At 36.9% G+C, this 27,991-nt stretch overlaps 1 protein-coding gene across 2 annotated transcripts in view; it reads left to right on the plus strand.

Moving 5' to 3' along the window:
* The window catches only part of LOC140339683 (heparan-alpha-glucosaminide N-acetyltransferase-like), a 143,469-nt gene that overhangs the window by 45,951 nt on the left and 69,527 nt on the right, over window positions 1-27,991 (plus strand). For both annotated transcript variants that reach the window (XM_072424480.1, XM_072424481.1), the window contains exons 8-10: window positions 16,398-16,474; window positions 18,476-18,506; window positions 21,290-21,450. In XM_072424480.1, the coding sequence (XP_072280581.1) occupies window positions 16,398-16,474; window positions 18,476-18,506; window positions 21,290-21,450 (269 nt within the window). The remainder of the gene's footprint in view (window positions 1-16,397; window positions 16,475-18,475; window positions 18,507-21,289; window positions 21,451-27,991) is intronic.

Below are 27,991 nucleotides of genomic sequence, written 5' to 3' on the forward strand. Positions count from 1 at the left end.
GGTCAAATACCTTGTTGTCCCTCCGTTCTGGACTTATGATTAAACCAAGCAATGCATAACAGATTGATTGGCCCTGCTTTACGAAATGCTTTTTATCAATGCTGCATGCTAGTTGTGCAGCTTCAGCACTGGATGATTGTGGATTGAAATCAACTACACACAAGATATTAATATTTATCATTAACTCTGCTTTGTATTTACTGAGGAGCAAAGAGCAATGGTAAGAGGAGGCAGTGAGGTCACAAACAGGTTAGCAGCCAATTTACACATATCCAGCAGGCTTCCTGTGTCACAGCCTTGGTAACACAATGAGCTTTTGATGCACGCCATTATGATTATGCTTTCCCTTAAACCTAAATGAGCATGCAAGGCTCTTAACCTGTTTATTGCCCAGTGTCCTGAGTTCATTATCTTTCAGATCTTCAGTGAAAGAGCATTTACATCAAACTAAAAGACCAATCTGCTGTGGACATTTTAAGATTATTAAACTCTTATTAATTGGAGAAGATTACCAGTTATGCAGAAATGATCCAAATCCACCTTGCCTGCTGTTTGGCGAAACCTTGACAGTAACCAGATACTGCTGTGCAAAATGACAGAATGTTGCCGAAGAAAGAGAGGCCTTGTAAAGTGTTGCCCCATGACCTGCTACTGTGCCCCAGGAAGTTCTAGCCATCATTAGCCAGTCTACAAGTTAAGTGGATTATTTGCAAAAAGATTAAATGCTTGTTAGCCAGGGTCAAGCCTGATGATGTTGTACTGCGTGCAGCCTCTCCATTCCTAATACCAGGAAGAATAACATGAAATAAAACCATCCTAGCATCCTCTGATCACTCCAACAATGACTGTGCAATATTCTGGGACTGCAGAATTTTCACTGGGTGGGGTGTATTGAATACTTGGCTGTTCTTCATACTGATATGTTCTTAGCATAATGTTATACAGACAGCAATATAAATCTGGGAGATGACCTAGCCTTCCCCTAATTTGCATAAATCTGGATTTTATTGCAGTCTGTGTTGCAGTTTGAGATTTTCTCTACAGTTGTGCTTTAACTGCAGCAAGACCTGGGAAAAATATTTTCCTCTGCCAGAGTGCATTGATTCCAGAAATGGATTGATAGTAATACATACAGTTTTACCTTCTAAAGGGTTTGAGTTTGCCTGCAGGTGTGTATTGCTCTCTGTTTGGCAATCTAAAGTTTGCTATCATTACTAATACTTTATGTACCAGAAACAATATTTGTTTCTATTTATTTATTCCTTATCTTATGGTGGCAAGAAAATCTTACTATGGAACAAAGGATCTGTATGTAGTAACTTTAGATAATTGCTAATCATAATACAGTTCACGTGTTGTAATATAGAATTGGCTAGTGCTTAACATTCAACATGGAAACAGGCAACATCAAGAAACCAGACTCGGGGCAACATCTTCCCTTCCTTACACTAATCCTGTGGCCTCTATGCTAGAAGTCACTAAAGCAGAACAAGAAGGTGTCAAAAACCCCTGATCTATTTCTGGCACAGAAATGATTGAAGTCAAAGAAATAGTGTGATGGCCAGGAACCCAGCATTTTTCAGAAGGAGGTCCATGATATCAGCATACTGTATGTCTTTATATTGGGCTTTCTCTAACCTCAGTACATAAATGTGCCAACAATGATTTGTAGACTCAAAGCCATGGCTGCTGTCAGGTAAGCCACATTTATAGGATCTATAAAGCTGCATTTCTCTCCAGGTAATGCTGTAGCCCTATGATTTAATTAGAGCTCTTTTACCGCTGCCCTGGACCCTCGGCACAGTAAAGCAGCTCAGGCAATGGTTGGAACAAATTAGATTTACTGAACTAAACAGTAAAACAGTAAGATAAGGATGAATAATGGAAGGGAACACTTTGCTGTAGTAAGAGGCACAATAGATCAATAGTAACACACAATCCTCTCACCTTACAGAATGATACTGTTTGCGTGTGATTTATGTTTGTAAATTCAGATGTTCTGAGCCTAAAAGCTCTGGAGTTAGGAAATAGCCAACATGACTTTGATGTAGTCACTAAATCCTACTAAAGATCTTTGGAAAGAGCAGTGATCAGAATATTTCTGATCTGCAAACTCTGTCCTGATATATTTTGTGTAGTCACTGGGTTCTTTGGCTAATGGTAACACATGCCCTAGAATTGGACAGTGTTCTAATTGGTGATAAACACTGGTTCAGTAACCTTTTGTAATCACATCGATCCTATACATAGTGGGTCTGATTTATTAAAGCTCTCCAAGAATGGAGTGGATAAACTTTTATCAGTGAACCTGAGAGATCCAAGAACCTGTAATGGATCTAGTCCAGGATGGAAAACATTTGCTAACAAATAGAAAATTATTTTAAGGAATCCATTCCAGGTTTGCTGGATCACCCAGGTTCAGTGATGAAAGTGTATCCTCTCCAGCCTTAAAGAGCTTTAATAAATCAGGCCCAGTGAAACAAAAGGCTAATCTACGCGGCAATATGAGCAGCATCTGGTGGTCCAGGTCAGCCCCTGACTTCTATGTCTCTTGGATACACCAAAAGTAAGATCTACCTTCCATTATTGTCCCTGCTTGTGTGTCGCATCAATTTTAATACTTTTTTATAACATGAAAAAAATAGGGAAAATACCCAGAGTTCTCCATGAAAAATGAAAATTCTTAGTTGGTTTAGCTCTCCTAAATCTTCTAAAACTGTCAGCGTTACATGGACATGTACATGGACTAAAATAGCACAATTTGGCTTACTATCCATAGTAAGATATTCCTAGAGATCATTAGTAACATATTTATATGAAGAAAAAGTGATGGAACTGTTACTGTGCTTCTTAACCTAAAGGCTAACCCAAAAAAAGCACCACAGCAACATCAAGGGTGAAAAATGACGTATAAACCGTAATTTAGGTATTTTTTGATACTGATGTTACATGGCTTGACGTTACTAATGACTATTAAACGTTCTATAAGATTGTTGTGTTTTCAATATTGCATTGAACTTCCCATACCATTTGCAATATATATGCATGTATACGTTACACAGAAGAAAAAAGTAGATTGTATATGGAGAAAAATACTTAGTTGGTTCATTTTTAGAGAAAAGGTAATCACTTGTGGCTTACCTAGTCTTTTAAAAGTGTGATTTTGTTGTATTGTATTATAGAGATAGATTTTTGTTGTGTTTGTATGTTTGTATTTTTTCTATTTGTATCTTTTGTTTAGTTTTTTCCTACAATCCATTATGGTAGCTGTGGGTTAAGTAGCTTTTACCCAAACTATCAGTACAGAACCCAGATGTGACTACAGTAGCAATATCATAATATAATCTCCAAGCACTAATGCAAATGCTTCTATGGCCTAATGGGAAGAATTCTTTGTGCTAGGGCAAAGCATTATGCTGGCAATGTATATTGTAAATGAATAAATTAATAGCAGCATATTAAATTCATGGCATTGGATTATTGGAAAAGCTACAGTATATATGTAATCAACCTCTCTTAATGTACATTTGCCTAGATGCTCTGGGATTTATCCTGAATTTATAGATGTGATGGTACTTATGGATAGAGAATGAAAATGTAATTTTTGTTATACTCTTTATTCAGAAATAGGCAATACTTTTTATTCTTTGACCACAAATCAGGAGGAACGCTGCATATTCATGCATTAGATCCTTAAAACATGTAAATTCCTTTCTGTAGGCAAAGATGAGAATATTTGTCTTCACCTTCCACAACTTTACTTCTAATATCTATTGCTTACACAATATCATATATTACTGTTCTTGTCTTGGTAAGAGCAGAAGTAAACTTCCTGTCAACAATCTATAGAACATGCTAAAACGACCTTCTTTATGTGGAGATAAAACTTATTTTCCTTCAGTTGCAGTCTTTCCAAAGACCTTAAAGTGAATATTTGAATTAATGAAAAGAGTTCTCTATATGAATCACTCAAATAGGTTGATCACATCCTCCCTTTAAATGCCTCTTTTCAAGGGAGAATAGATTCCATGGATGCCATGGCCCAATAGCTTCCAAGTTTGCATCAATATGAAATTTTTATGCATTAATGTGTGTCAGGTTCAAGTTGCTCTATTGACTTTGAACAGGCAATCAATATGCCTACACCATTTTTGTCCAGCACACCACAATGATCAGATCATTTACATCTGTGTCCTGGTGCCCTAAAAGTGGGTTTGAGGTGCCATTAAGACTGAAAGCCAATGCACACAAACAAGCAAAAAGTGGTGCTTGGTGAACTTTTTCAAACAAAAAAAATGCCTCTGCATCAGTTTAGTAGATTACCCCATCAACTGGATATTGCATATTTTGAGACTGAGTCTGAAAAATGTGGGGGGTTTAGTTATAATTGTATTTTAACTGTTTTTATTCTGCTAGCAACACACCCCAGTCATTGTATTACAATACTCCTATCCTGTTTTGGATGCAGCAGGGAGACAGAAAAGGACTACAAATATACAAGAAAATTGTGTGACCCCTATAGGGAAAAGGGCATTGGATTTCTTACCTGTCCTCTTTATTGTCAGTGGCACAAAAGTTGAGGATCCAGAAGTGATATATGTTGGGATTGCTGCTGTGCATGAGTGCTCGGGCTATCATCATTCTATAGGGAGATAAAATAGTAGGGAACATTCTTGCCCCTACCGACCATAAGGCAATGTTCCCAGCTGTGTCCATTAACAGGGCTCATTTCTATTGGCTGATGGACATGCTTACCGCTTGCCCTGGTAAATGGAGGCAAGTCAGGTACTGTACACCGAGTGGAAGAAAAGAATATGTCAAGACTTAATATTTCATAGAGGAGGTAGAAGAAGATTTTAGCAGATTCTAAGACCTTGCTGGACCACATGGGTGAGTAAAAAAAGTGTTTTATATTCATTTTTTATTGTGTATCCTCAATTAGCATATTTCTGTGAAAAATAACAGACTAAAACAAAAAGAACTAAATATTAAGAGAAGTTCATTTTGGTTTTTTATATGCATTTTAAATACAACATTTAAGAATCAGCCTATAGAATACTGATTAACATATAAAAAGGTATTTATTTTTAATGACATTAATGTATGGTTGTCACAGAGGATCCATGACTTTGCATGGATACCTTTACTTTCCAAAGTTATTTGTATAAATTCAATAAAGTGATTGGGAATAAGGTTTAAACATGCGCATGGAACAGTACTGAAAATAATTAAATCACTTGTTGATGATTTCCCCTTTGTGACCTTTTACATCTGCAGTGAAGTTACTGGTCCCTTTGTAGATTGTATCGACAGTCAATCACCACCGTCAACAGCCCAGTGTCTGGGTATGATTTATTCCTCCACATGAATGTGTACTGACAGGCTTCTGATAAATATAAAAATAGCCTGATTATTATTAGAAAAGAGTAAAGGTGACTAAATAAATTTCTGTTGCTTCTATGCAATAATGCAGAACATTCATAGTGTAATACAGATGTTTGAAATATATATAATGAGAAGCAGGGTAATATGCAATATTTGCTTGCTGCAAGTTATACCTTGTTTCCCTATATAAGAACAAAGGACAATATTATACCATTTTACTATTTTGGTGTTCCAGGGCTTTTTAATTAACTCAAAAAGTTGTCCAAGAATTCAAATCATGCTTTCACTTTGTTCTACAGAATACATGCTTTAATACACTTGGTCAATGTTCCTACAGATTATCCTGATGTCTTGGAATTTTGGTGATTTGTCTTTGCTTATGTTGGTGGACCATTTATGTTTTTACATTGCATGAATAAATCACCTTTTATCGGTTAGTTAAAACACTAAAGCAATGTGCCACCACCCCAAGATTATTTGCTTGATTTAGCTACTTGAAATTTTAATGTGCCTTAAGTGAGATGACCAATCCCACAAATACATATGGCCCTTGTGCCCCATGAATATCTAGACATTGTTCCATGTAGATACGATACATTTAGAATAAAATGTACAGCAATAAATCTAAAGAAGTTCATATGTGTTCAGGAAAGTGACGGCGTTCAGTTGGAGTGGCTGAGATTTTGTGATATTTTCTGACCTTTTCACACCTTGTAACAAGTGTGTTTGTGAAGAGTTCGTCATGGAAAAGCCTGAAGTACTGTCGTGAAGGCCAGTGGGTAGAGCAGCGGAGAAGCTTGGGATAGAGACTGACCTGCACCTTGTCAATTTCAATTGAGCACAAAGCTTTGCCCTGGGGTATTAGTCACGGCACCTTACCAGTGACATTTTGTGACGTATGCTAATAACAGATGAATCAGACTTTGCAGGGTATTATTCTAATGATGTTAACCTTTCAAGTGCTGAATATCCTTTTTACAAACCTATATTTTAGTTTCACTTGGCTCGATAAGCAAAATACATAGAAAATACAAAATGACCACACCATAGGAAAGATCTTACTGCTTGGTAAATGTAGATATGAAAAATGTTATTATGTTTCACTAAGTTCATGGAGCACAAGACCTATGATGATTAAAGTCTGTTATTTGGCAGGACAAAGAATCTGTGATGTATTGCAGCACTAATATTAAAGTACATAAGTTGTTTTTCATGACTACCAGACACTATTTTGACATGTATATTAAAGTTTGACTTTCCATTGCAACCAAACCCATATGTGCTGGAGATGGGAACTATCTGTGCATTGTTATATAGTGCGTTTACTTAAAAAAATTTATTTTGTATGCATTGATGTACATTACCAGCTGTTTAAATGTGCTTCCAATGTACAAAATACACAAAAGTAATATACCACCAAGAGCAGTGTAAGATATGACACCACCACACCAAATTTTCCTAAAAGTAAATGTATGGTATTACACGGAAATATGTACAAAATGTGGGGGAACACAACAAGGCATTATGTGAAGGGGGACCTTGAATGCTCCATGGACACAGAATAATAGTCAACCAATTCAGCACTATTTAGCCAGACCTTACAGCAATTCCAATGTCATAAGGATTGCTCATAGAACCCCTAGCAAGCTCTGGATAAACCCTAGGGTTCCACATCATCTTGGTAGAAAAACCAAGAGGCATAGCCTTAAAAATGTAGTTTCTGAATAGTTATCTGTCTTTCTTTCAACCTCAGTCCCTCAATTTGGTTGGCCCTAGACACTGGAGGAGTGAATACCCAAAATGACTGGTTAAACCAGGGGTCAGGAAAAGTTTTTGTCTACTAGGCTATTTTAGGAGGTCAAGAAGGCACACTAGGCCGGACTCTGTTCTTTCGCTGATGGCTCCGCCTCCCCAGGAGTGCCCCTAAAGGGAAATCCCTCTCCTCAGCAATGCATACGGAGGAGAGGGAACGTCCCTGAGGGGAAATCCCTCTCCTCCGCAATGCATACAGAGGAGAGGGAATGTCCCCTTACCCCGGCGGCGGAAGTGTTAATCCCGGTTGCGGTAAATAGAGAAGGGAGGCATAACAAGGAGGCTCAAGAGCCGCATGTGGCTCCAGAGCCGCGGGTTGCTGACCCCTGCCGGCCGGGATTAGGCCGGATCGACCAGGGGGGCATTAGGCCGGAGTGGACTACTGGCTTGGCAGTATCTTGCCTAAAGGCCAGAGTTTGCTGAACCCTGGGTTAAATCATTGTCTGATGGCAGGAATGTCCCCTTTGTGCTAAAAGTTGTTTCTTTGTTATCTCAGACAGTTGAAAGTTTTGTAGGGGGTGGCTGGTGATCAAGTCAGCTTTTTGAAGAAGGATGGTTTGGAATCAGGTCAGGTTTTGTAAGAGGGTGGTTGGAAATTAGGTCAGCTTTTGAAGAAGAGTTGGTTTTGAATCAGGTCAGCTTTTGTAAGAGGGTGCTTGAGAATCAGGTCAGATTTTGTAGGAGGGTGGTTGGAAATCAGGTAACCTGGATGAGAAGGTGGTCAACTTTTGAACAAGAGTGATTGGGAATCAGGTCAGCTTTTGTACGTGGTTGGTTGGGAATCCGGGCAGCTTATGTAAGAGGGAAGTTGGGAATCAGGTCAGCTTTTGTAGATGGTTGGTTGGGAATCAGGTAAGCTTTTGTAGGAGGGTGGTTGGGAAAAAAGTCAGATTTTGTAGGAGGGGGTTTGGAAATCAGGTAAGCTTTGTAAAAGGGTGGTTGGGAATCAGGTCAGCTTTTGAAGAGGGGTGGCTGGGGATCAGGTTACTTATTTTAGGAGGGTGGTTGGAAATCAGGTCAGATTTTGTACAAGGTGGCTTGTTAAGGCCTCTACATTCTACTACCTTGGTATACCTCTTATAAATAGACAAACTGAAGGGGCTGAATTTGGAGGTGTTCGGATAACAGACCAAACTCCACCAGGAAGTGAAATAATTGCCACTATTTTCAATGATTGTTTTTAGGACAGTAAAACGAACAAGTGCAGTGCAGAGGCACCCATTTCACACTCCCCAAAAGAATACAATAGTCATTAGCTATGGGTCATTTAGTGATCCAGCACTGGGACCACTGTACAAATGCTAGATTTTTACCTGAGGTGATTATGAGCATTCACCTCAAGCTACGAAAATCTAGCATGTATATACACATTATATACAAAAAAGGCAAGTAGAAACAGGTGCAAAATTGCATTAAACACAAGGACAGAGGTTAATTTAAGGTAAAAACAATATTCACTGCTGCTGTATGACATTCCTTCGTTAATTATTCTATTTTATTTACTCTTGGGTAAATAAGTATAGAAAAAAAAATGTGCCTCTTACAGTTGGACTGATTGGTTTGTGCTGTGCAAGCTCTCTAATGGATATGATGCAGGGTCCTGAAGTATTTATCTAAATGTTCCAACTGTCACTCCTCATTTTATTGAAAGGAAGAATTAAACACAGGCACAGGGCTGCTGACAGCTTGCTAGAGCATTAGTAAGCTTCATATTAGATGCAGAAGGTTACTTACCACTAATGCTATCTTGAATCAGTCTCTCTGGCATTGCGGCTGACATCTTGAAGCAGTCTCCGAGGAGCTGTTGGCCATCTTGGATTTCCTTGTGTTGGAATGCACCAGCCATCTTGGCTCAGTGCGGGAGAGCAATCCAAGGCTCTGCCAGAGGTTTCTTTTTCTAAAGTTTCAGTTTCATTCACAAATTGTAATTAATGCATTTAAATGGAAATGTGAATTTTGACCTATGTCTAAACTGCAAGTGACCTGCTTTAACTGGAATTTAAATTCCCATAGAGTTGAATGGGAATGCAAAATCAAATGAGTAAGTCCAGTTGCACGAGTGAGCACAGGACCTAAAATAGATTTTAAGTTTATAACCATTTATTCATACATCCCAGCAAAAATGTGTATGCTTAAAGAGTAATAGAAGGTTAAAATAATTTCCTTTTTTAGACATATGCATGATTCAACCAGAAGCCCAGCCATTTCCTTGCATTACCTATGACCTAGGCCAGGGGTCATCAACCTTTTCCACCTTTGGCATCATTATCACCAGCATTAGACAGTCAACTTGCCATTGAACAATAGCACACTATAGTCTTGGTTTTCATTTATTTTTTGTTAAAAAATTATTCACTGAAAAAATCAGCCCCAATGCATGCTCTTCAGATCACAGATCAGTGACAATCCTTCTACTTACAGAAATGGAGGGTACTTGCATTGTTCTGGTAGGTGGTAAATGTGCTAACAGGCTAAAAAGGAAAATAGTGTTTGTCTCTTACTCAGTGGTGTTTATTTAGACTGCCAACTCACATACAACATTATTAGATGCAAAATGTAAAAAAAAAGCAAACAATGGGGTTTGTTTTGGCACACAAATTCAGTAAACAAATAAACCATACTAATACAACCAAAGTCTTCATTGTTCTGGTGGGATTTAGTGGATCATTCCTATGACTAGTTTCTCTAGATAGGTTCTCTTAGTGGTTATAGTATGATGAAAACATCAAAAGTCTCATTAATTTTCCCTTTTTGCCTTCCTCAGGGAAAGGTGAGACACACTAGGTAAGTATGGAAAGAGTCCCTATTAAATCCTTATGAAAATTGTGATATATTTATATTATATAGATACAATTAATATACTTGCGAGTGCATGTTCATAAAGGAAAGTATAAATAGGATATAGTAAATAGTGTGTATCAAGAAAAGCTCACTTCCCTTTTAGTAAGTAAAATACAAGAAATTAAAATATAAAATGTAAAGAAAGAAATAGGAATGATGACATTTAGATATTTTGGGATTGAGTATCCCAATCTGACTGTATATATACACATCAAAAATGAATAATAAGTAAAAAAATGTACCCCTACTGTTTGGATTCCTCTTTTTTGCACCCAGCGTAGAACAACCCCATCCACCATTGTTAGATCAGCAGGAGATCTAATTTCACTGCTTTCTGCTTTAAACCGTATTGAAGACCCTAAAATATAGCCACTATTTACATAGCTTTGTTACAGTCAGCATGAGTAAGACCTAATCTTTCCAATTAATACATGTAGTATTATGAGTGAAGTGTTTTGCCAAGGAAAACCTCTTGGCAGTGTTCTTAAATTATACTTGGCTGTTGATTTTAAAGAGGGAAAATGTAGGCACAATAATATAAAAAAATGTTTTTTTTTTATGAAAGTGTAGTTTTCCTATAATGTCTTTCCTATGTTTTCTTATGTGTAACCTTTATTTGACATCCTGGTAAAATTGTTTCATCTGCTTTCTGTCTGCAGCACAAATTGCTTCCCTGTAACATATTACTAGAAATGATGCTGTAGAATGAAGACGTTTTGTGCATCGCGGTTCATTATTACATTGGTGATGCATTCAGTTTGACAATAAACTTGTTCTAGCCAAATCATGTGACTAACAAACACCTCACTGTGGGTATTTATGTTCCTTGTATGACCTTTTTGAGGACAGCTACATGCAATTCCATCCACCCAGTTTACAGATTCTCTTTTGTCAAGATATCAAAAATAAAATGTTTTAATTAACAGGAAATACAATAGGTTGGTGTAATTCCATCATTTTCACCAGGTCCTCTCCAGCAGATGACTTAACCTTTGCCTCTGTTGCTACAGTAACTAATGGATGTAATTACCGCACTTTGTGTGATGGCAACGCTTTAAGTAACTGTATCAAATAGAGCTGCAAGATTAAAATATTGAGTGACATGGTCAGGGTATGTGGAGGAGAGGGTCCAGATCCTGGGATTGTATATACAGTTTGGGGAAATCACTGAACAGTGTAGGCCGTAGTGGTGTTTTAGTTTCTTGGAGGCAAGCTGGGCCCACACAGGGATGCCACAGTTTTAATCTGTAAATTGCACATGCTGATCCTCCTGGCACTTCCCATAATGTGTTTTGATGAGATTCTCCTTCTGAATTCGCCCTGAATCGTAAGGATAGAACAAGCAATTATCAATTAGCTCATCAAATTTGGCTCCGTGCCTGCTATACCAGGGATGTTCAGAAAAAAGGAGGCCTACTTAAACTGTCACATATTCTTGTGGGGATAATGCTATTAAAGGCTTTATGATTATTTGGTACATGCTTCTGAACACATGTAAAAGATTGTATTTGTTGCTTGCATCAATTGAAATTGATGACAGATGATGGTTTTAGACACTGCAAAAATGACACATACTTATAGTAACGCTATAATTTCCAAGTAATCGGCAGGGGAAACCAATACTCTTGGCATCATATATCTAAATTGACAGGGTAACAAAAAGTATTTAGTGTGTAAGATCCACTTTTCTGCCTTTCATGCCACTGCCAATAGACAAAAATAAGTTCAGGTTCCCCTCAATTTGTGCTTACTGGAAAATACTACAGAAGGGTTTTTAATGTTCTCCATTTAGAGGTGGGGGGACTCAAGACAAAGTTCTGCAGTTAGAAACTCTAGAAATAATTCCAGGCTCCATTTGTCATCCCTTAGTGACTGATCTTTCCAGCATTGGCAAGTATCTGAAACTTTAACCTTTCTTCCGATATAAACTGTTTAAATCTGTGATGCTTTTTGTAGACCAAAGCCAAATAGTTGCATGACAGTGGCATCTCTCCGTTGTTATGGTGCATACAACAAACAGCCAGCATTTTACTTAGTTGTAGAAGAGGAATAGGAATCATTGTAGGTACAGTATCTGCACTTTATACCTGCTCGCATTCTTTGTTGCAGTTGAAGAACAATGTGTGAGCTTTATTTTGTGGCAACTAACCATTTACAATTGTACCCTAAAAAAACAAACACACAAAATTTCCAGCTAATAAAAATAAGGTAGGGGTGTTTTTGGTTTGAGGAGGCACTTTGAGAACCCAAAAGAAAATGGGTGGGCTTGTTCAACACAACACACATTGGTTGAACAATTATTCATGACCGCTTGAAGAATACTACTTTTACAATAGATGAACTGGCTGAAGTACTGACATCAGACAAGTGTCCATGGTCTACTTTGACCTTAGGACAGCCTGCCCCAAGGCACGTTAGGAAGAACTGGCAGAACACTCAGCACCAGAGGCCTAAAGCTGCATAATCTATTGTCTAATGGTGTTGCCCCCCTCTCATACACACATTCTAGTCTCTCTGTTGCAGAACCCTTCAACACAGTCTATAGGATCTGTGATCCTACAGAAAGTCTGGGGGCTGTGACACACTGCCATTGGGCAAATGAGACCCATCATGTTTTTGGGGCCACAAGGTCAAATACACATTTCTGCCTTTTCTATATCTTGAACCCAAAATTTCACTTTAAAAGACATTACCGCCACACATTGCATATGAATACTAATCATATTACTACCTCAAAGTCCCCCTTTTCTACTTTACTTTCTTTCCTGAGCAGATAAAGTGTATATACACAAGATTACCCCATTTTATAGGAACACTTTAGAACATTACATTAAGCAACTTTTGTTGTCCTGTTAAGTTAACATTTAGTTCCAACAATAAACTCAGAACTGCAGGGAAGTCCTTGGAAAACATGGAACTCTGCCCAATCAGAAGGAGCCAGTTAAAATCATCCTATTAAAACTTTGTATTTTCACAAATGTCAAATGTTAAACTGACATGAAAAGAAAAATGTATGGATTTGTTCAACACAGCAGATGTTGAAACAACAAGTCACAAAGGCAAAATGGGAAATCTAAAGACTTTTATTAATCAGTGATTTAAGGGTCAGAATGACAGCCATAGAACTAGTATTTATACAAGGGAAGTTTAACAATGTTATCCTCCATTCTATTATAACAATACTTTTAATGTTTAAATCAAAGTAGGTGTCAAGCTTCCCTACTAGGCTTCTCCTCTTTTCCTACTAAACCATTCTATTGCACTTAAGTGTGTCCTACAGAAAATGGCACCTTCACTTGGGTTTGGGGAAAGGACATGCCCTCAGGAACTATATTTTATATATGACTTTGTATCTGTTCTGCACATTGTTCTCCTGCTTACTTCTTCCTCCTCTTTAGGTCCTTATCTGCACTCTCCAAAACACACAACTGCTGTTCTTGTATCAATACCAACTACTACAACTAACTGTAAACCTGTTACTGAAACATGGAAAGTGCAAAAAAAACCTAAAGTATTGCAATTACAGTGACTAGGCAAGGATATAAGGCACTTTTCAGACCGTCGTAAATTCGGAATCCATTTCATTATGTACAGCAGCTTTTTAAAGCTCATTGGGGTAAGTGGATTGTTTTATGACAGAAAATAATTAGAGAATGAAATCTTGATTTGTTTCTTTCCCATTTGTGCATTTCTCTCATTTAACCATTCTGCTGCTGATCAGTAAAATCTTATGTAATTGTGTAATTTTAATATTGTAGAGCTGTTATCATCTTGGCATCTTAAGAATCTTGTACCATAATGCACTTCCAGTTGGCTTTAAGATGTCTTTGATGCTTAACAGTATTAAAGATAAGAGCACATTCCTTGAAAATTGCTACGGAATAGTTCTTTATGCAATCTATATTTAATATTTTAAGTAACCATGACCAAACAATATCAGAGAATTGGTTGGAAAAGTGCTTAAGAAAATACCAGACTGAGAATGATAGCAATATAGAAGTGTAGGTGGCACTCGGGACTAGATTGGGATGATCAAACTTTCTTCCCTATCAATTACACATCATCACATTTTTGATATGGCCTAATCCCACCAAGCATTAGGGTGACATAATGACATATCTACCACCTCTAACTTCTGCAAGTGTGGACAAAGTCAGGCCTGATTATGTTCAAACAGTTTACAAATATGACACTAATCAAAGTATTTTGAGTCAAAAGAGTTTTCCTTTGTTTTTGACAGTATGATAGAGTAAGAAACTCTGCTAGGTTTCTTGTTTATGAATGTAGAACATGCTTGTAATAGGACACTTGCAGTTGGAGTAAGCTTTCAAGAAAGAAAGAACTACAAAAATCCAGTTGTTGGATCGAGACCCTAACGTATAGGCATAACATTAAACAAAGGGCAAAGATTAGGTGTTAAGGTTCTAAATTCCAGAATATGAAACATAATAAAAATAGTTGGCAGCTTTTGATTACTTCCAACTATCAAATCTGTTGGAATATTGGGATATTGTCCACTAAAATTGCTCTTCCCTGTTGCTTATGGAACATAGAGCCTACCTTGTTTAGCCAATTTCAAAAAAGTTGGGTTGGGAAGATGTGGATTTCGGATGTATTAATATTAGTTTTTTTCATGCATTTGTAAGATACAATGGTAATAAGGTCCTAAATTTCCTCAAATTTCTATCCATTGCATGCAGTAAAACATTGCCTGACCTAAGATTTCTGAGATTATGATTCCTATCTCTTGGTAAAGGCAGAATTAGATAGCATTCCCACCAGACATGTATATGAGATCCTAACGCTTCTTTCTATTGCCAACATCTGTTTAATATGGTTGGAAAGAATGTGGAGTTTTAGCATGTGGGATTGTGGGATTGGCATGGTTTATAGGATGGTTACTGACTTATTTGTGAACTAGTAGACACATTTTCTTCTATTGATCTAAGAAAAAAGATCTACCTGTGAGATACAAGTCTTACAAAGTTTTTTTTGTTTTTAATTAATTACGTATTTGACCTGTAAATATGTCTTTGGGGTAAACTAGTTGATTTTAGGTTGTGACATTAATGTGTGTCTGAAATAGAAGTGATAGAATCTTAATAAAATATTTCATGGCAGGCTTTAGGGGCTACAGCAGAGGTCGGCAAACTCTGGCCTTTAGGCCAGATACGGAGCCGCATGTGGAAAATAGGGAACCACATTCTGAAGGGAGATCCATCTCCTCTGCAATGCATATGGAGGAGAGGGATTTCCCTTAAGGGGGTGTTCCTAGTGGGGGGCAGAGCAGTTAGGGCGGGGCATAGAGAGTCCGGCCTAGTGTGCTCCTGCCCACCCCATAAATGGCCTAGTGGCCAAAAAAATTTGCGGACCTCTGGGCTACAGCAAGACATACCCTCTCCTATGTTTTTAGTGCTGTCTTGTTCTTATTCTAGGAATATTCCCCTGTACATTGTGCCCCAGAAACACAAAAATAAGCAAACGGGAATATGGTAGGAAGGTTGGATTTATGCACAGTATATCTTAACAGGGACGATCCAAATACCAAATTACATCATGTATTTGTTGAAGCCATAGATAGCTGGTGTCTATGAAAATTTTGTCTATGAGCTTGGGAAAAAAAGAGATGAAGGAGAAAGGATTTTGTAGAAATATGAAATAACTAATAGTAGGCGAAGTTGGAGAAGGTGTGTTGAATTTAGGTTTGAGTTTAATTTGAGTTTAATGGGGTATTGAGAATGTTGGGTGAATAAGAACACTGAACCATACAGAGAACTAGTGGTAAAATAGAATGATGAAGAAGGTAAGCTTCTGACCACTTACAACTCTATCAGTACCAATGCATGCCAATTACAAGGATATGAAGATTCCTCTATTTGAATTACTAATAGGCCACATCCCCAATTTTTGGAAACATTTGGAGAGAACACGCAGTTTTTGGGACTGTTCAGGCCAATTCAACTCCAGAAAAAAATATTGTACATAAATACCTTTATTTCATTATGAAGCAAACATCAACAATCTTTAAACATATAAAAGCATACAAAGTAGGCAATATCTCCTGTGCAAATACCAGGGAATGGTTTACAAATTGTCGATGGGTTTTGTGGAAAACAGAGTCTGCTTCTTCTGGACAATTTAGAAGATCTCACAATGATGCCTATATCAGTCCAAGCAGTGTGCCAGCAGCATGCATCTCCTTCCGCAACCTCTGTTGAATTACACAAGAATGAATTATTGTTCATCTTCTCTATCTTATGTTTTGAGGAATCCTAAATATACCGTTTTGAGCAATAGTTACATATAAATATAATGACTTGTCAGAATAATTTCCTTAATATTGTTTCATTTATTTTCAGCTTCTCTCTGACTATAATGGTGTTTTGCAACTATGGAGGAGGAGGATATTGGTTTTTCGAGCACGCTCCTTGGAACGGTAAGCAAGATGTCCCATAAAAAAAGCACCACAGCCCCACAACTAAGAACCTTTTAAGCAAATCAGTAATCTTCTTATTGATCCATAAAAGAAAAGAAATTATTATGGACCACCATCAACTTAGTAGGTAGGGGTATTTAACAATGAACTCTGTGTCCTAACTTCATAAAAGCCACTTTGACAAATCAGCAGGACCATATTGATCTTGAAATAAGCTTGAGATTGCTAAATGTATTTTCTTGCTGCACTAAGGGCCATTATTTTCTTGATCTAAAATTTATTTGTTTAACACTTGCATTCCCCCAACAAGCTGGTAAGATAAATGAGCAAAGTTTTAAAAAGTATACTGTATATCATTCTCAGATTCCAGAGATAGCTCTTGTTGTTGTTCCTAACTGAAATCCTCAAGGCTTAACAATATGCAATCTGCAGCTCTCCTTAATAAATCACTTTGCATGTATAATTTGAAATATTACTAGAGGGAAACAATTAGCTGCTTTCAGTAGATTATAGTTTTGAAATATGATAAACTTTTCATGAAAGTGCTGTTGCAAATTTTCATGATTTACATAAACAGTCGTATACCTATCAGGATTCAGGATGTCAGACAGTGCATCTTATTTGCTGGATTTGAAACATTGGATAAGCTCTGATTTTAAAATAAGCAGTAAAATACTTTGCTCTACACCTTATTGTTGAAGTCAAAACAGTTTTGGTGTTCAGTGAAAATGTGAAGCATAAAAGCCCTTTATGGCTTGACCCCTGAATTCATTCTAACTCATGCCCTTACTGAAACCAATAAACTTTTGTAGTCTACTCTTAAATAAATAGACAAAGTCAGTTTGCTTAAATAGGGCAAAGCTTAAGTGTCCAGCCATGAGAAAAAGAAAGTGCACCCACTTTCAATTCAAGGATTTACATATGAGGACAACAACCATCTGGTCTTTAGAAGGTTATAAAATTAGATTAGGTCATAAATAATATGCCATTATTTACCAAGACTAAGTCAAAATGAAGAAGGGGTGTGTGAAAAATTAAGTACACCCTAACCACTTTCATACAAATTAGGAGGGTAAGTAGCAGCCAGGTTCTGTGCATCAAATAAACTCCTATAATCAATCAGCAAGTGTTGCTAAAGATGATTTTTCAAGCTATTAAATCATGGAGTGTAGTTTTTCCACACATGGCTTCTCCATTCCAGTTTATTTTTGTTACATACATAGTGAAATCTTATGTGTTTTACATTTTAATAGTAAACCCTGCTAAGAATCAGATGATTTCTTTATTATGTCCTGATACCGAAAATCTTACAATTAAAAATTGCACATACAGCCAGTTAAAAGGTATATTCACAGGGTATTATGTGACCTCCTCCCCTGTGACAATAATTACACTATGTACACATGCTAGATTGTCACCCAAGGCAATGATATTTATCTTGAACAAAAATCCAGCATGTGTACAATGGTCCCTCAATGATATTTTTTACCAATCCATTGCTTCTACCCAAGATTGTAGGCCAATACACATTAAAATGTAATCTCAGATGTAGATCTATTGCAAGTGCCTTTACGCATGACAGGTCACTATAGTAATTAGTGGCAAATCCCTGAAAATTAATATGTAATATGTTGAGTTATACATACAGTGAATGCTAGTGAGATATTGAAAACCCACAAAAATCTGAAACATTCAGAAACTGGGTGGATAGTGGATGTGGTTAAGCATAGGCAGTGAATGTTACAAATCAATGCCAAGCATATCTTCAGGTGTTTGGCAAAATTCATAATTTACTGTTTTAAAAATATATCTTGGGGTGTGCTTTGGAGTAAAATTAGGAGGTATTGTATGTTGTATGTTTGTTGTATGTTGTAGCCTGCAAGATGTGTGCATATTTTCAAATACAGGAGCAGTATTACAAATTGCTTATGATTAGTGTTCTCACGCCCCCCCCCCCTGTGCTTCTTGTATGTATAATGGCCATTCCTATATTTGTTGCAGGTCTGACAATAGCAGATTTGGTAATGCCATGGTAAGCAGTTTTTGTTAATAATATAGAATGTGGAATATTTAAAAAAATCCATGCTTTGTAAATAAGTAAGGCTGTAAATTGTAGTATTTATAGGAAATTAGTTATCGAGAAGTATATCATGTAGCCATACAGTAATTACACACTGACTGTGTAGGAAAGAATATTGCATCTTGTTATCATTTTCATTATTAGTCTTCAAATATAGAAGTAGTAATGTTTGTAGGCTCATTAAAAATGAATTCCAGGGTGACAGCTAAATACAACATTGACATATTTTAGACTGTCCAAGGATTTGTATTTTTGTTCATACAAACTTCATATGTCAGTATGTTGCATGTAAATGCTTAAAATGAACATTTTAATTGTCCTCACTCCTGCCCCTCCCTTTCCAAATCTGAACTTTACTATTCAAAATCCAGATGTGAATTCAAATTATATTTACCTAAATGAGTCAAAATATTATTTTTGAAAAGAACAGAATTCTTTTTAAATTACTAAACTAAAGTACAGGTAAACAATTATAAACCTGCTTTGGACAAGTACAACAGGTACCACCAGGTACTTTCCCCCAAAATTTAGGCATTTAAACCCAGCATAATCTGGTATGCAAAACTATCCTGGAGCAGGCATAGTTCTTTGCCCTGCCCACTGCGGCCTCAAAAATTACTATTGGACAGTGAGGTTCTTTCTACAATTAGTGGCCAGTGATGAAACAGTCAGAATAACTCAGCCATGCAAGATGTAGCTGCAGCTAATCTTTGAGGCTCCTATGGTACCAGACTTACGATACATACAGGCAATGAGGATTCAAGATTCCATGAGAACACATACATTTTAATTTGGTTTAAGGGCAATAGTGGTACAAAGACTGCAAAGGTAGGATGTATGAAATAGTGCCTTATTTTAGCAATTGTGCAAGACGATATGGGTACCCAAGGTCCAATTCTCCTAAAAATTACAAACTTACAACACCACTCCATAGCTCCACTATCTGCAATGATGTGTGGAAATAAAGGTTTCTGTTAGAAAAGTAAAAAGTAAATTTTGCAAAATAGGCAAGGCAACTTAAGGTATTGCAGAGCATGCCTGGTTTCTGTGTTGTACTATAAATTACCCAATTATAGTAAAAAAAATAATTTTTTTATTTTTATATTCTAAAAGCAAGTCCAAAATTTTCTGCTTGGACCTAACTGAATGAATTCCAATTGGATTAACCTAAACAGCCAAGTAATTTTTCCTACCTACCTGTACATAGCTGGTTCCATTAATTGCTTCATAGATGTAGTAACTTCTATTACTTGATATGTATTGCCACTAAGGGAAATCGGCTTCCAGAGCAGAAGTCAGACTGTGGTTGTGCACTATAAATGATGATGATCCCTTCTTCAGTCAATGGACATTGCCAAACCCCTTGGGAGCCCAGGACTCTGCTTCAAATGGAGATGGGAAGCCTGCCAGCCCATTGGATTATGAAGGGGCTAGAGGCCTAGATCAGAGGAATGCCAAAAATGCAGAGCTTTCATGTTTCCCCTTAATGACCACTAGCAAATATGACACAAGAGATCAGCCCTTTCTGTGCGATTGCGGTTATACAATAAACAGCATTAAGTCAATAATGTGATTGCCGTTGATTGAACGGGTCGGTAGGAAAATTATTACCCACTTTACAATCCATTAACATCCAGACGCACATTATAGGGACAGGACTGCCAGTTTAGAAAGTTGCTTACATCTATGTAATTTAGAGTAATTTAACATCTTCTTGCATGACATGTACTTAGTACAGATATGTATATGATATGGAGCTGTTCTACTTGATGCAGGCAACTATTTTCTGCATCTGCCTGTCTTTGTGATGTAACCATAATCCATAAAGCTGTGTAATGTGCCTGTAGTAAGTGTGAAATTACGGGAAATATAGAAATTTCAACATTCTCTTAAGGTCTGAAGGGCCCATTGGGTATTATCATTTTGTATTACAAGAACAGGATATACCTGGGGTATTATTTATTCTAAGTAACTTAGAATATAGGATATTTGCTTTCACCCTTTTTTTTTACTCTTGTTGGATAACAGTGCTGTTGACGTCATGCATCAGCATGGCATCCACTTCATCTACATGCATGCACTTCAGTGAAAGCTGCATTGCATTTTTCAGGATGGTGGTTCTCAAGGCTGGTGCTGCCAACAGTGGACAATGTCCATGTAGTGTGTTGAAATGAACACTTTATATCTACATTGGGAGCTAATGGAGGGAGATCTGCTCAGATTGTACAACAATTGGGACTTGGAATCAAGTATCTGACAATAATTAAAGTCTAAATAAAATATTATTATTATCAGTTTCATTATCAGTCAAGAGGTTGAGTGTAATACTCAATGTTGTATGCAGGTGTTACTACTCAAGGACTTCAGGAAGCATTCCAGATGTGTTTAGTGGTTAGAAGTTATTTAGTCATGCCTAGTTTTCTACATCTATTAGCACTGACATGCACCGAGTTGTATGCACCATAGAGAGCAATTTGTGGTATAGTAGAAGACAATCAGTCTACTTACTAGGTAGAATAGGTATTGTAAATCAGACTTTAGCTCATCAGTCACATTTGTGAGTATAGGTTGGAATGTATTTCTTAAGCATTGTTTGAAATGGAAACCCTGATATTAGGTACTTTTAACATTATAAAGTACAGGTCCCCTTTATTTTAATACGAAACAGGTGGATGTATCTGTCCTGATATATGATAACAGTATTTTACAGTTGTACATAAGAATATTTCTACCAGGTTTGTCTTCATCATTGGTACATCAGTAGCTCTGGCCTTTAGCTCCATGATGAAAAGGGGAGTCCATCGGTCCCAGCTCCTACGCAAACTGACATGGAGGACATGTGTTCTTATGGTCATTGGAGTTTTCTTCATCAACTACGGACCAGCAGATGGCCCATGTAAGTTATTACCTAAATATTATGAATGTTTTGTAGGCTTTTCACTTACAGGTCCCTTCCACACATTCTATCCAGTGGAAGGGGAAAATTAGCACACTAATGAGTTCTTCTCATTCTCCTGTGTCCCCCTATCATGATGCTACAGCATCCCTGATTACCTCCTTGTGGCGATTCTTCCTTCCCTTGTCTAACTTTTGCTGTACAATCTAACTGTAAAAGGTAAATCCAAGCCAAGTTCACCTATACTGCTTGCATTTAAAAAATTAAACATTTAATGATGTACTAATTTCTTGTTGGTCTGCTTATAGTTGATAATTTAGTAATTATTATTTGGTAGCAGGAATCTTAACAAAGAATGCGGACAATGTAAAATATTAGAACCTACAGCCAACATAAAACCCATGCCATAGTCAATGCTTGTGGGAGGAACATGTGGCCACTGTCTTGGCAATCTCATCACTATAAAGACATGTGCTGGATGCAAAATTTGTACCAGTTTCCATATCCAGCCAAACCTAAACGGTTTTATTGAGTTTTTAGTGATTCAGGTATTTTTTTCACTTTGCTTTTAAACCCATTTACACCAGTTCAGCTGTTATAACAGTTCATTTGCAGAAACCAACACTTAATGGGCATTGTTAGAGATGAGACTATGTCCGGAATACACCAGAGGGAGGAGAAATATTATTAGTGATAATGTATTTACTGTAACATTCCCTCGGTTTTCAATTTGCCTATTATCCTCTGTTATTGCTTTTTCCTGCATTATCTTGAAAGCTGTAGCAATTTTTAATGAACTTTTTAATTTTTCTGTGGGGTTCATACAGACTGCAATAATTGCAGAAATATTTAACTGTATGCTTAGCTTTTTATTTAAGGTAGCATTTAGCTAGCCAGACCAAATATATATATCTCTAATCAAGCATCACTCTTGTCTATGTCCCTCCTCATACATTAATGACATGCAAGTTATTTTAGTGACCATGTATATTAGATTATTTTAAAACCATTATGGTTGCATTATTTGTTCACTAGGTCTGTGTCTGAAAATGATCACTTTAAACCCACCTCTGGTCCCCCACCTGTCCCTGTCCCCAACCTCTGTGCTAACCTATTTCCCCCATGCATGAAGTTATCGGCCCAACTTAACCCATTAAGCAATACACACTCAAATAGCAAATCAGATGTGACCTTGTGATACCCAAACTAAGAAGAATTGATGCCAGCCTACATTTCCCAGGATCCTGCATTACGGTACAAACCATGTGTCTACATGATTTAGAGCTACAAAGTAAGTGATTAGCAATTGTAGGCGTCAATCATCAGGATCAAAAAGTGTGTTTAATGTAGTTCTAGAGTTAATATTTATAAGTTACACTTAATTCTTTAATTGCTACTTTTATTATCACCAGATGAAGGGGTTCAGTAGCTGACTGCACCACAACCTCACCACTAGTCTGAACATAGCTTAACAGTTGCAACTTGCAGCTAGTTTGTATTGCTAAAGATCAAGAAAGATATCAATGATGTCTCATTCTGCTTTAAAACCAGATTGCTTCTTTAACATCACAGACAAATACATATATGGACTACCAAGCTGCTATAAACCTTTTAACCTCCTTTCCCAACACTGGAGAGCAGCTATGATTATATGTACTGTATATGGCAATGGCAGGCATGTAAAGGTCACCTATGAAAGTTCTTGTATTTAAATAGGGGGTAAAGAAACATTTTAGGCTAAACAAATAACCCTTTACTCACCCCCTTTCTACCACTCAATGTACAGTCCCTGTGCTTTACTGCTAAATGCTTACAAATATTAAATCACAGTAAATATTGACAGCAAGGGTATTATGGCTGCGGGAAGCATTTTTCCTGTAATTGCATATAAATAATTTGATGTTGTTAATCCAGTGTAATAAACTGTCATGCATCTAAAGCCCTACATTGGGAGTTCAGCATCAGACAATTTCTTAATGGTACAATATTGACCTGTGACACAAGACGCTAGCGAATTATTGCAAGGCTTGCAATATACTGTATGTGTATTACCAAACATTTTTAAAGTTAATCACAGAAGTCAATTGAAACACAGTGGATGACCATACATTCTTGTAGCTGCATCTTTGACATATTAACACAGGGTTATTCAGTGGGTTGGGCTTAAACGTTTGGGATGGCTTATATTATATAATATACCAATTCCTGGGCTACACAGCTCTTCGATCAATTATTATTGAACACAACCCCCAATGCCTTCCCTGGAGTCTTAGAGACATAAGTCATATTGAGGTGCAGAGGTAGCACAGTACAGATTGGTAAGTAAAACCACAAAGTGCCAAGAAATTTCAATGTTACATAAAACATAAACATAATGATAAATGGATTAAATTTTCTGATTTAAGGTCAGAATATGTCCGGGCTTGTGTATGCACTAACATGCTATCAATCCAATGGATATTTGCTCATCTCAATGGGTCATATCATGGAACATTTGCTAGGCACTATGTGAAGCTGGCTATTTAGTTAACTTCATCCCATATATGTGGCATAGAGAACGAATGTACCATCAATGGGTATGATATTTTTGTGCATTCAGTTTCAAACAACAATGGGAAATATTGAAGAGTTGGACTCTTCTTTGCAAATTTAGGATTCCTTACTCTTCTAGGTTTACAAGATTTTATAGTGTTTGGAAGCATTTCTCCCTATTTACCCAAAAGAGCATTTGTGAGGTGAGGTACGAACCTTGGACAAAAAAAAAAAATATGCCCAGAAATTGGCATACTAATAAATTTGAAAGGTTTTAATAAGGGTTAAGTTCAGAACATTCTGCAGGCCACTATTGTGCTTCTGTAGCAAAGTTCTAAAACTAGGTTTCAATTAATCTACCTTTGTGCGGAACATAAAAAAGAGTCTAAAATGTCTTTGTATGCTGTAGCATTCCCAGTAACCTTCACTTAAACTATATGGTCAAAGGTATATGATCATCCCAAATTGGCTCGGGGGTTTTATTTTAGATTGTGTACATTTGGGTACTGCAGATAACACAATGGGTATCTCAAGTAAATCACAGAATCTAAATGAAGAATGGATGTCCCATAAAACTATTGGTCCTCCTTGCTTTTAAGTCACTGCTGCAACATTAAAATCAGATCGGCATGACAGGATTCAGATTTGTTCCTACAGATGAATGCTGACAAGTACTCAGGTTAATTGAAAACCTCTTTACTGATGAAAATCTACAAAGAGCATGGTCAGTAATGTATGGTCTAACGTTCATGTTCACCAGTCTTGCTGTTGACCGATAATTAGTTCTACCACAATCACTTTTCTCTTAAACAGTGTTACATTCGCATTCATACTCTGCTTTGTAGAAATTCTATCTGTTTTAGGCTTTGGAGCATTAATGTTTGAGTGTTCCTTTATGTAATTAAGCAAAAAATGCACTGAAATTGAATTTCTATACACCAGTGCAGACAAGCCTCGAAATAACTATGTTACCTCCAAAACCTTTTGGAAATGAAATATTGACCAGCATAATTATATATTTTCTTTTCTTTTTGGTTTAGCAAATATTCAGTTATTATTAACATCACCTCAAAGCAAAACCCCCTAAAAAATAGACTGGTCATAAACAGTAATTTTTTACCAAGCCTGGACCTATCTTAAGGTATTTCTCTTCCATCCCATTCTTCTGATTAAGAAAAAAAAAACAACACCCAAGATGTATAAGAGAAAAACTATTTTTGGCACAAAGTATGTCGGCAAATGACACACCCCAGGCACATATACTAATTTAGAGGCAGCAACAAAGATTTATGGCAGTATAATCCTATTCACAGCAACAGTATTTTTTTTTATTTTTTATAATCTTAAAACATCAAGTTTTCAGCCAAAACATACTTGCCATGCCCCTAGATAACTCTGTAAAATAAAAAGCTAATAGGACTTTAAGGGCAATATCCTATAGTAAAAGTTATACTGACAGCAAATTAAAATAAAAATATTCACACATTTGATAGCACCTTTGACTCAGTTTAATATCAAAATATTTAGTAGAATAATTGCAGTACAAATATTGTCCAACCATCTCTACACGTTTCACAAATTAAGATGTGTTTCTTCAAAGACTAATTGGAGGTAAAAATGAAAATATCTTTAGATTTGTTTATTTGTTATTATAACTTTGATTTTATGTAAGCCAATAAAGTCCCATGTTCAAAGATCGAAAAAAGTTTTTGCTTTTTATGATACAGTATTTTGTAAAACAAGGTCTATGTATCAGACTAGAAAAATACATGAGTAAGGAAATAGGAGGGAAAGATGGATTTGGTTCCTAAAGGTGGATATTCCCTTTAAATAAGGGAATAGTTGCACTAGGAACTACATTTTGGGTGTTCTAGTAACTAAACATGGCATTTATATCTAAAAATCTAAACCCAATGAATTTATCTTCATTTACGTTCAGCAAAAGTAGATAAACTGAACTGACATTTGCTTAAGAGATGCACAGGTCTGCAAGAAGTAAAGACAATGAAATCCCTTTACACATTGCACCAAGAGATTTTTTTTAGGAGTACTATATCTCATTGATTAATTAAAAGCATACATCAGTGGGAAAGGATGCAAAGCCCCACAGAAGTCAGTCATATGGGCCATAGACATGAAGAGGATCTGGAACATGAAAGGGATGAATTAAAGACAGAACAGTAATCCATTAATGGCAGCACTAAAGGGAATACTTGCACACTTATTAAAATAACAAGGTGCTATGGAGCACTTTGATTAATCTAGAATTCACTCTGCTTGTAATAATGACCACTGCACTTTAATGTGCAAGATCTTAAAAGCATGTTGCCAGTATGACACAAATCCTTTACAGTTCTTTAGATGAAGCATATGTAAGATATATAGGCTTGTGCTGAAATCATTGTGGTATATACAGAGCAGGGGGTAATAGATTTAGACAATTATGGGGCCTAGTTATGAAGAAGGGGGAAATTATTTTCCTTACTTTTTATCATCATGAATCACTGCAAACATTTGGGGGCAATACCAGCTTGTGGAGTCATTGGCATACTCAACCTTTTCCACAGTAATATTAATATTATTATTATTATTATTAATAATACTAATAATAATAATATTTATAATAATAATAATAATAAACAGTATTTATATAGGCACAACATATTAAGCAGTGCTGTACATTAAATAGGGGTTGCAAATAACAGAATGAGAATACAGCTCAGGTGTTCAGCTAATTATCACCCAGTTATCTGTATGATTATTTCAGGTGTGACTGCAACTACTGACACCAAAATATCAGATTTATATCACTCTATCACTCTATTCTATACAATGAGCTCAGCAATGGCAGCTTACTTTACCTCTCAGTAATAGCTCTGCATCAAACCTTTTTACTATAATCTCATGTAAAACTTTTACATGCTAATGTAAATTTAAAAGTATATTTTAAAGTTGCAGCTTTAATTAATACCTGGTAATTTTCATGAATGTCCTTGTTCAGGCACTGTTATAGGGTGACAATGACAACAACAAATGTTCTGTTGCAATGTCCCATGCCACACAGTGCTTACAGAGGAGAATACAGCATGCATTACACAGGCAATGTTGTAGACATTTAGGATTTAAGCCCAAAGAGGGACAAAAGTATAGAAGGAGCCAGAACATTTTTTTTAATTTTAATTCTAATCGGGAGGTATATGGGGGCCTCCCTGGACTGCAGTTTGATGAACAGTTCTGGCAGCGTAAGGTGCTGGGGTTGTGCTCCTCGTTGCATTGGGATCATAAGGACACAGAGCTGTGCATGTGTCTAATGACACCTGTGCATGCAGGTGGATAGTTTCTTTTGAGGAAGGATGGTGTTTTGGGGACCTGCAAATTTCGATGATGTCACTTTAAACACGGGTGTTCTAGCTGTGGAAATGGGCTTGGAGTTATGCACCAATTCTGGCAGGGTAGGGCTAGAAGTGAGGACGCCAAATGGAAAATAGGAATTTGTTGGATTTGGTATTCCTTGTTCCTTGGTAAGGTTTCCCTAGGTGCTGCAAAATTTGAAGTTGGTGCTGCATTATGCAGAGGTGTATCAGAAAAAAAGAGGTCATGTTGGGCTGGGTGAGTGCCCCCTTTTGTTCTCCACAAGTGCAATTTAGTGGTCTCTCCTTTGGGGCTGGTACCCAAGAAGGAGCCCCACAAGTTTTAGTTGTTCCACCATTTGTCTTTCCATTCTGGGAAGGTGGGGGTCGATTAATGATGGGATTGACCTGGAGTTATGAGCAGTTGCCTACACTTTGTTTGATTTGTTGGCTGCTTCACTATGAGGCTGGAGCACTGTTAGCGAAGGTGAACATTGAGTCCCCTTTACACCAGTTCGACCAGACAGTTTGAACTATTTGCGTTGTATGTGGCAGTGGTCATATTTTGTACATGGGGTGTTCAAGTTCTTGCATGAGAAGTTTAGCTCCTTTTTGGAATGGTTGGTGCGGGAAGTGGCAGGTGTGGATTCACCTATTGG

The sequence above is a fragment of the Pyxicephalus adspersus genome, chromosome 10, assembly GCF_032062135.1.
Source record: "Pyxicephalus adspersus chromosome 10, UCB_Pads_2.0, whole genome shotgun sequence".
In the NCBI taxonomy this organism is placed as follows: Eukaryota; Metazoa; Chordata; class Amphibia; order Anura; family Pyxicephalidae; genus Pyxicephalus; species Pyxicephalus adspersus.